At 35.1% G+C, this 11122-nt stretch overlaps 1 protein-coding gene across 1 annotated transcript in view; it reads left to right on the plus strand.

Annotated features, from left to right (window-relative positions):
* Window positions 1–11122, plus strand: part of caskin1 (CASK interacting protein 1) — a 167842-nt gene that overhangs the window by 131147 nt on the left and 25573 nt on the right. The window contains exon 11 of the mRNA XM_059348590.1: window positions 4758–5003. Coding sequence (XP_059204573.1) covers window positions 4758–5003 — 246 coding nt within the window. The remainder of the gene's footprint in view (window positions 1–4757; window positions 5004–11122) is intronic.

Raw genomic sequence — 11122 nt, forward strand, 5'->3', positions numbered from 1 at the left:
CACTGTAGTATTATGTCTTACTTGTCTCAGTCTGTACACCTGTCTCTCTGTTACTTACTGCCATCCTCTTTGATTACACAAATCTCACTCATCTCTTTCACATTATTGCTCATGTAATCATCCTTGTATTTACTGTATAGTCCCTTTATGGAACCTGCTCCAAGTCAAGAAAAAATTGCAAAAAACCCCCATTGTGGCTGCATCTTTCCTCAAAGACAGTTCATATTATAGCAGCTGTGGTTACAGTATAAAACAGCTGGAGCTCTCCTGCTCAGCCATACTGACTAATCACTGCCAGGCCACAGCCACATACACTTGGGGCTACAGCAGCTGTTTTAGCAAGAGGTTTCATTTACTCAACTGTTTTTCATCCATTTTTAATTATTCTTTTCCCCCACCATTCCTCCCAAGTCAGTCTCTTCTTCTTCTACATGTACTGCACCACTCTTTTCCTACAGGAAACCACAATTAAATTGACCATAATGTTGCAACAGCCATCACACTCAGAGGGTTAAAAGACCTGCTAACTTTACTTTGCACATAAGCTAAAACAGTTTACACTTTATAAAGTATGGGACAATCACAATAAACATGATGGGAGTAAGTTTGTAGATAGTTATCAAGGCAATCTACGTAGCTATCTAGACTAGACAAGCTGTAAAATATTTTGTATTTGGGAATTCTGGATACGTTACTGAAGCTAGCTAGCTTAACTAACATTTTCACTCTGTGTTGTGTTGGAGAGAGAAATGATGGACGGGAGGTCTGCATTTATATCTGTCGGATAGAAAATAAAACATAGTATGTTCTTCGTTTGACTCACAATGTACTACTCAGACACAATAGACAATCAACAAATTATAAACACAACGGCTAGCTAGCTAGCAAGTTTGCAGAGCGCTACTATTTCATGCTATACAACCAATTTAGCACCGTAAAAGGCTATATATATATTTGACTTTTTAAACTTTTGAGTAACATTAATAGGTCACCATCAGTGGTGAAAGACTTTAATCAGATCCTTTACTTAAGTAAAAGTACTAATACCACACTACAAGTAAAAGTCCTGCATTGAAAACTTACTGAAGTAAAAGTACAAAAAAAGTATTAGCATCAAAATGTACTTAAAGTACCTAAAGTAAAAGTCTCTTCTTCTACATGTACTGCACCACTCTTTTCCTACTTTTTCCTCTAACAGGAAACCACAATTAAATTGACCATAATGTTGCAACAGCAACTCAGAGGGTTAAAAGACCTGCTAACTTTACTTTGCATATAAGCTATAACAGTTTACAAAGTATGGTACACTTTATAAAGTATGGGACAATCACAATAAAAATGATGGGAGTAAGCATGTAGATAGTTATCAAGGCAATCTACGTCGCTATCTACACTGTAAAAAAAAATCTTGTAATTTACAGTAAAATACAGGCAGCTGTGGTTGCCAGAAATTCACCGTGAAAAATACAGTGAGAATATATGAGACATTATGGTATACTTTTGCTGTATTGTGAAAAGTTTTTTACTGTAAAGTGAAATTTAGACATCAGCAAACTCTGTAATTTAGAGAGAATAATACAGTGACATTGTGACATTTATTCGTTCATTTTACCAAAACATTATTTTTTTTTACGGTAAAACTGTGTGTTGTCTACATTTTATGACAGTAAAAATACATTTTTTACTGATTTATGGTAATTCAGTGTGTCTATTACGGTGATATACAATTTTAAATTTGATGGTCTATTTCTATCGCACAATTTGACAGCTTTTTATTATAATTTCTACAAACATTTTTTACAGTGTAGACTAGACAAGCTGTAAAATATTTTGTATTTGGGAATTTGGGATATTAACCCATAAGAACCCATGGTGACACCCGTGTAACAAACACGTTAAATCTTCTATTTATTGTTACCAGGCTAAGTTTAAAACCCATTTAACAATTCTAATCCGTTAATAGGGTGTCCTGTATTGCATTTAACTTGTTTTGACCATATTTCCTGAACAAATTAAAGTCACAATTTTGATAAACAAAAAGACACATGGTTATTTGTATTTATTTATTATCGATTTATTATTATTATTATTATTATGCTACTTAAAAACAAATCAAAAAAATAATTTGTTGTTAAACAGAACTAATAATGTCACAATTTTGATAGATGTTGTGGAGATGCAGAGAAAAAGGCAAATTTGTGTCTAGTTTTTTAAAATTTTAAAATACGAAATATGATAAACATAAATATTATAAACATAAATACTATAAGCGCCCAATGTAATGTTTATGTCACATCACAGATCTTTGACATTTAGGGATAGTGTTTTTGAAAACACATCAGAAATGGTGGTATATCCCCATAACTTTCCATTAAGGATAACTGGGTCTGGGTTCTTATGGGTTAAAGCCACTCACTTGGCGTGTCCCCATTACAAAAACAAGGCCCCAGAGGGATTTACGAGACTCCGAAGGTGACATATGGTTTTCGATTGTCGCATAATTGCTTAGCAACAGTTTTGACCGTGACAATAACAGGAGAGACGCACCAAACGTAAACAATAAGGAAGGAGACACACAGATGGAAGGAGCAGAGCTTGCTGTGTTTCTTGTTGCTGTGTTCATGCACATGGCGCCGATGATTATGGACGAAATATTGTTGTGACTACCGGCTTTTAAAAATGGCGCATGTTGTTGTGGCGTCAAGTACTACTTCACATCTTGCTTAGCGTTCTGTCCAATCAGCAACCAGGCTTTTTTCAGGGGAGAACTTAGACTGTATATAAATAATGGACGTAGTCACCGTGACGTCACCCATTGGTTTGTGGCCCGTTGGAAGCATCGAGTTCAGTGTTACACTTGTCGCCATCTTGTTTCTGATACACGGAGCAGACCATATTTGGACATTGGAGGAGGAGAGGGATCTGATCACTGACTACAGCCTCTCTACACCTCAACCTGACTGAGAGAAGCTGCTGCTAATTCATGTTAGCATTAACTGGGATGTTAGTTTTGGCTAGCAAAAAAACAAAAACAAAATGTATCTTTCTTACCTCAGAAAACTGAGCAGCGACTCCTTGGAGTGTCTGTTAGTCCAACCAAACGCTGAACAAGACATTTAATGAACAAAACGTTCAAATAAACTGTCATTAAGTGAAAATACAGTGAAAGAGTCAAAGTTATGAGACCAAACCGCTAAACGTCCTCTTTTCTATCTATATAACGCTATATATAACTTTATTGACACGTTGCCGTGGATACGCATTGTTCTGCTTCTCTCCTGGTGACGGCTCGCCTTGTCAGTGACCTGTCAATCAAAGCTAGAAACGCCCCAAATCATGCGATTCTTTATCTTCTATTTTCTTCTAAATGGGGCCATTATTAGAACTATTGACATCAGATTGTCTTGAAGAAGATTTTTTACTAGTGATTGAGACCATAGTGTTGTCCTGAAATTTTTTTCGAGGTAATAAATCAAGTGAGAAGTTTTCAAATTTTGCACTGAAATGAATGGGCAGATTTTTTTTGCAGTCAAACTTAGCGCCCCCTGCTGGAATTTTCAGTGAATTGCAGGCTTTATGCACTTCCTGGTTGGCCTCCATGCTCAGACCAGGAGATTGCCGCCTGGTTAAACAGCCTCCCATGACATTTAACTACTGAGAGGCTGCTTGTGAGTCAATAAACACAGCTGGATATATGTCAAGTAGAATCTTTTTATGTCAAGTAGTGTGTGTATTGACATGTGCTAGTAGCTAATGACAATCAATAAAACACACTGATTGAAGGTTCTTTGCTGTGCCACTAAACGGTACAGCAAAATCTGTAGAGTTGTTTTTTCAGAGTTAATAATTTTGAGTTGATTTTGGAGTTGTTTTAACACTTGTAGTGATCAAAAACTTCTGCCAGCGTTGTCAATCAATTGAGTTACATGTTAACACCTGAGTTAGATTCACTTCAGTTGGAGTTGATTTTCAGATTTTGTGACTTGTATGTTCGGCTAAAGACAGAATGCACTTTTAATGTATCATAAAACAAAACAATGAATGCTAATTATCACTTTAGTGAAAGGAAATAACATGATTTTGGGGTTAAAAATACACTTTAATGTGTCAAAGTAACACAATGTATGTTAAAAAATGAACACTCACAGTGAAAGGGAAAAACACAATTTTAGATTTGAAAATACACTTTAATGTGTCATAAAATAACTCGATGTATGTTAAAAATTAACACTCAAAGTGAAAAGGAATAACACAATTTCGAGTGAAAAGTGCACTTATGAGGTGTCATAAAACAACAAGAAAGGGTGTCAAATATTTAACACTATTAAAGAGTTAGAATATTTACACTTTTCAAAGTGTAACTTAACTCAGAATCCGTGAGAACTATATAAATTCAGAAAAAGTGTTCAATTTAACACTCTGTGAGTTGAATTAACACTCCCGATTTTGCTGTGTGGTAGGAATAAAAAAAAGAAGCTAATATTTAGCATTAGCTGGGACCGTTTCCTCTTTCACCATCTCTTTTCATGCATTTCATTTCAACAATGCCCACATTTGTTTCCCCACTCTCTCATCTGTGTCCTTCACCATCTTCTGTTTAATTTTGTAACCTCAGCCTTTGTTTTTAATTTTTCTTTTTTCCCCCCTCCTTCTTTCTTACGTGTAACTCTCTGTTTTGTTTGTTTGTTCCGTGGCGGTGGTTCACTGTTGGCTGGTTGTGTGTGTGTCCGTGTGTCGTCACGGTGGGTGTTATCTAGGTTTGGCCAGCACAGTCATTTGCACTCAACAGTTTCAAAAGATACCGCTGGTTCCTCCGGCAACGGTTGCCCCTGCCAACGCGGTAGTCAACGGCAACGACACCACGTTCCATCAGATCCATATCCTGCCTCCACCGCCTCCTCCTCCACCACATTCCCATCAGCCACTGCTTCCACTTTTCACTTCCTTTGGCTATAACAAGTCGCCCGTGACAACTCCACAGGGAGACACACCCACTGCCCCAGGTACACGCCCCCTTTATCATTATTTGTATTATTATTATGATTATGATTCTTATTATTATTATTATTAAAGCTTCAAGGGATGCTTTCCTCTGCCCATGTGGAAATCTATTCCTGATTGGTCATGTACAATTCTAATTTAAATTTTTTAAATGTGTTTTAAGAAGGCATCCATTGAAGTTTTCTGTTATGAATCATTATTTCTGTAACTTTATGTGTTGCTCATACTGTATAACTTTTCTTTTTTCTCTTGTTGCTGTTGTCATCTCCATTGCTAAGTGACAGATTTAGCTTTTAGTGTTTAAGCCACTTGCTATTTTATAATTATTCTAGAAATGTGAGCTTACTCAATGGACAAACGCCATGAAATGAGAAATATTTCTTGGTCATTGCATTTAGAATATGTAATACATGCAACTTCACAACAAATGACCAAAAGACATATCCCACTTGAATAAACACAGATATTTGATCAATCCAAGACACATGAAGTGTAAATCAGCTATTCTATGTAGATTTACATAAAATCAAACCCATTTTTTTATACTAAGAAGGTCTGCAATTACCAGTGCTGGGAAAGAAACTTTCCGGCCTACTTTACTTATTTCAAGGGTGCTGAATCAAAAAAAAAAATGGTTCCCAAGCGAAATTATGAGTTTTTGACCTTCTCATTTGCATATCAAAATGGCGGCCAAATTGCCCATCTCATCGTTGGACCATTTCCCCTTAGTTTTTTTGTAAGTAGGAAATCAAAGATGAGGAAATTAAGTTTCTAGATCTATAGTCTAGAGTCAGAGCAAGAATATAGTGGAGGCTCAGTGTCTTTTATATATATGTATATTTATATATATATATGCAAAATATCAACTTTTAAGGTGAAATTAAGCATTATTTGTGTCATTTTTTAAGGCCGACATAAATATTCAATCAATATTACTTTTAAATGTTCCAGTTGGTATTTTGCATATATATATACATAAAAAAGACACTGAGCCTCCACTATATCCTTGCTCTGACTCTAGACTATAGATCCAGAAACTTAATTTCCTCATCTTTGATTGCCTACTTACAAAAAAACTAAGGGGAAATGGTCCAACGACTGAGCAAGATGGGCAATTTGGTGGCCATTTGATACAAATTAGAAGGTCAAAAACTCAAAATTTCGCTTGGGAACCATTTTTTTTGGACTCAGCAGCCTTGAGATCTGTAAGGTAGGCCGGTTCCCGACTTGTACCCATAAATGCTCCTCACTTCTTATAGAAGGCCTTTATTCTGAAATCCGTCTAGACTATAAAGCACCTACTCTGTGATGAGTAAACAAGCCAAGTAAAGCCCCTCTCTTGTGGGTTTGGTCACTGCTTTAGCCTTTCTGTTACTAAAAAAACAGTTAAAAAAAGACGTCAGGTGGGAGGAAAGCTCACCATTTTACCACAGACCTCTGTTCACCTGAGTTGGTTTGTGTTTCAGTTAAATGTCTTGCCTTTTTTTTTTGCATTTCTTTTTTTCCTTCCTTCCTTTTGTTCTTTCCTCTTTCCCCATATATCACCACTGTCCCAGCCACTTACTGATAGTTTTTTTTGCACACACACACCAATCATACACAACCCTCTCCTGACCAGACTGTTTGTACAAGATTTTTTTGTTCAGTCCTGCCTCGTCCTGCGTGTTATTGTCACGTCTGATCATTTTAACACCACTTTTACCCACCTTGCACTTCTACCCTGTGTGTGTGAGAGAGTGTGTGGTGGTGGTGATGGGTGGGAATACTGAGGTAAAAAAATATACCAGGCTTTGAATGGGTTAATGCATCTAGAACTGTTCTGAATGTGCTGAAACAGTTTAATTTAATCACTTGATGAGTCAGCAAAATTGATGATTTTACTTGATTAAAAATATACATTTGGTTTCTGGAAAGTTCGGCGTTGTGGCTTTCAGTTTGTCAGAGGTTTAGTTGAAGATGCTGTTTCAAAGGAAAAGCTTTTAATGACATTATGGGTGATATTTTCTTTGCAGCTAAGAAAGATTCAATTATATATTGTAGCTGGAATAATACAAAGTAGTTTTTTATTTGACACAGCCATTCTTGGATTCTTGACCACAAGGTATTAAAGGGACAGTTCACCTTAACATCAAAAATACTTACTTTTCCTCTTATCTGTAGAGCGATTAATCAGTCTAGACCAGACCTGGGCATTAGGGAGCCCGGGCAATCAATAGAAATCAATACAACCGCAGTGCTTTTATTTTGAAGGCGATTTACGTATGTGCGTGCACCTGCACAGAAATGCATTTCACAAAAAACACTGAGGTACCTTGTCAAATTTTTCTCTTATTGCATTTTGCATAACATTAATATATTGGTGGTTTACTGCATAACATACACGCTCTATTTTTTTTTTTTTTTGTGGTTTGAATGTACACTACTTGTAAAAACTTTTAGAACACACCAACTTTTCCAGAATTTAATTGAAAATTATGCAGTTTAGTGTCTCAGTGTACTCTGAAATGAATGCACATTTGCAACATTTAAAATTCTTTATTGAGCATGATAGTGTTTTGAAAGTAAAAAAAAGATTCAAAATCACATTTTATGTTGGACTAAAGGACTAAAAAGACACAAAATGACTAAAAAAGACACAAAATGACCCAAAAAAGACACAAAATGACTTACAAAGACATGAAAAGAATTCAAAAATGGACAAAATAGCCCAAGACTCCATAGAGTTAAGTTGTTAACCCATTTCTTGTTCCCTGAAAAAGGCCTACTTGTATAATTCTGAAATGTACATTATTTTTCAGTTTTGGTTAAGCTTACCTTTTTTTATTTACCTCTGGCAGTTCACCACTTACCTTTGGACCCTTTCAAGCTGTTCATTTGACTTGAACTGCTTGAATTTCAATAAAAAACTGGAAAAATTGGGGTGTTCTAAAACTTTTGACCGGTAGTGTATGTTGTGTTTAAAATAAATGGAAACGTGAGATAATGATTGGAGTTTTTGCTATTTTTTTACTACTATATTTGACTTACTCCACATTAATATAGTCTTATCATAACATGTTTTCTTACCAGTAGAGGCTCAAAACCGGATAAGTTCCTGCATTTTATCAAGTGATGACATTAATATTGAGCAGAATTAAGTTCAGAGTTTTGGTCCGGCCCTCTGCAACCTTCACAGTAGCTCATGTGGCCCCTTGGGGAAATTAATTGCCCACCTCTGGTCTAGACTGTTTTGGTGAGAGTTGCAGAATATTGTAGATATCAACTGCATGGAACTATATGGCACTCGGCTTGTTGTGCTCAAAGTGCCGGTAACACTTTACAATAATCATCATTTATAAATGGTAAACAGATACCTTTATTAATGTTTAATCATCATTTATAAACCGTATATAGGCCATTTAAAATGTTAAATAGAAAATGTATTATTGTTGAACTATGATTTATAAATGCCAAATAGATGGTATATTAATGTAAGTTGATAGTTACTTTACCATTAACAAACAATTACATTAGAATTATTAGTTTATTAATAGTTTTGCACAAAAAAATAACATTTTAACACCATATTAAGTATGTAAATGATTTCAAAATGATTCTTATACCTTTAAGAAATTGTTTGAAAACATTTAAAGATTAAATATATATAGAATTTTGTAAATGGTTAATAATTGGTTTATAAACCATCTATAAACATCACTTAGATGGTTATTGTAAAGTGTTACCAAAGTGCCTTAAGTGAGTTGTTTCATGAAGGTGCTATTTTATTTCTACCCCCACTAACTCCAACACTCACTCAGCAACTTGCACCAAAAAAGTCTAGATTTATAAATAGCACTACAGGAAACAGGAAAAAAATATTTTTGATTTTGCGGTGAGCTATCTCTTTTAAAATATATGCTGAAATGATGTACTACATGCAAAGATTTGCAAATTATTAAATGTCAAGTGTTATGTAAGAGACCCAAATACACAGTTAGAAAATGTCACCCAGGATGTTTTTGCAGGTAAGATATTCACCAACTGTCAACTCTATTATGTGAATGGGAGCCTTCACTGGACACCATTTTCTTTCCTCCAGGAGAAAAAATCCCTTTTAGGCAAATTTCCTCTCATACAGTAAGTGCAAAACTGGGAACGCAAGAAAAATATAAATGCCTTTACTATTAACAACATTGGGTCAGCACATTTTCCATAAGCCTTGATCACATTGGCCAAAAAAGGAGATTTTGTGAACATACAAATGATAATTCAAAGGCTTTTGAAAACTGTTTGAGGTCACTTGGAGGGAAGAAAAATGGCCACAAGAAGGAGCTGCGACATTACATGAAAGCAAATGGAATTTTTTAATGTGTGTGTTTCTCTGGAGCACTGTTGGTTACACATATAAACCATTTATAAACCCTTATTAAGATGGTTATAATGGTTTATGACTCTCTCCAAATGCACTACAGCAGCCCCATTCTGACAAGACTTACATATATAATCACACACATATGGATGCATTATATATGTATGTGTATGTACATTATGGCATATATGTGTATATACACAGATTTTCATGTTATGGATTTATTTATGTACTATGGGTATATAAATGTTTTCATATATCTATATATATATATGCTGTATTTTTTCTGTGTATGTTTGTGTGTGTGAGAATGAAAGAGTGGTGTGAAAGCAAGTGTGAAACTTATATATCCTTAAAAAAACTCGCCTTTTCCCCATCAGCCTGCTCTCCTACTGGCCCCTCTGTAATTTTTTGTCTTATTTAGTGATAAATTAGGAATAACCACTAATTAATCCTAATACAAACTCAATATCAGATTAACATAACTATGTGACAAAAAATTAAATTAATCATAAATACTCAATACAACCCTGATTGTGAAAAATCAGTTTTTGGGTTTTTAGTAGTGAAGGAACAATGAAGCTTTGTGAACCATTTGCTTTATTTATGGAGCCCACTAGATGGCGGTATTTGTTCAACAAAGGGCTTAAAACACACTCTATTACAATTGCTATTATGCTAATTATGCTAAATATGCTAAATATCAGGTTTAGGGATAGATTGAAGTTAGTTTTGAGCTCACCATTAAAGCTGCACTGATACAAGTTTTATATAAACAATTTTAAAAGTTAGAATTACTACATGTAATGTTGCTTGTAGTGAAAAACCCACAAAGAAATTGAACAATCCAAATAAAAAGTCCCTCCGCCCTCCCTGTAACTTTTTCTGGGTCGAACAAGCTTGACAAAAAATAAACCCATAGCGTCGCTAGTCCCCTTTAGCTTCATAACTACAGTATTTCTCCCATTGGGCTGCTACAAGTCATGTATATCAAAAAAAATTATAATAAAAGTTACTTCAGGGGGACACATAGCCTAGCAGAGATAATACAAAGAAAGGAACGTTTTCCTTGAATTAAAATAGAAAAAATAAAGACAGTGAACCTTGATATTTTATGGCTAACAAGATTTCACATATTTAAAAATAAAAATATGCCAGCAACAAACCTGTTTGCCTATTTTATAAAGCAATGTTACCAGAAGAAAACCTGGCTGACACTAGGCTAGCTAGCTAGCTTATGAGCTAGCATTTCTTTGCTAGCATAAGACATGACTATAAAATGTGTCTTTAAAGTTTTATTGGTCTTTTAACCATCTTCAAAATGTAGTTTTCTGTTCAAAGTAGTCAAGCCTAGCTTAGCTTGTAGCTTAGCTAACTGTTTATTTAGCATCAAACAGCAGACAGACAGAAAGTTAGCGACTAGCTGGTGAACACAGTGGAGCATTTAGCAGCTGAAGAGTTAGATGTTTTTCTCATGAGATGGTGGTGACCAAATCAGAGCAAAAAAGAAAGAACTTAAAATCACCAGATGGGCATAAACACTTAAAATTAACGTTAACTTAAAAAAAGAATGCCAAGGTGTGACTAAGCAACTGTTTGCTAACACACCAAATTAGCCTAATAAATTCTCAGTATTGTATTTTCAGCTTGTTCCCATGCCCCAAAAGTTGACAAAAACATCAATTGTTGCTGCTTTAAATGCTAATATTTGATAGCATAAAGATTAGCAATGCTTCCAAGGCTAGTTTAGGGTCGGTTAGCGGCTAACAGTGG

The sequence above is a fragment of the Centropristis striata genome, chromosome 13, assembly GCF_030273125.1.
Source record: "Centropristis striata isolate RG_2023a ecotype Rhode Island chromosome 13, C.striata_1.0, whole genome shotgun sequence".
Taxonomy (NCBI): domain Eukaryota; kingdom Metazoa; phylum Chordata; class Actinopteri; order Perciformes; family Serranidae; genus Centropristis; species Centropristis striata.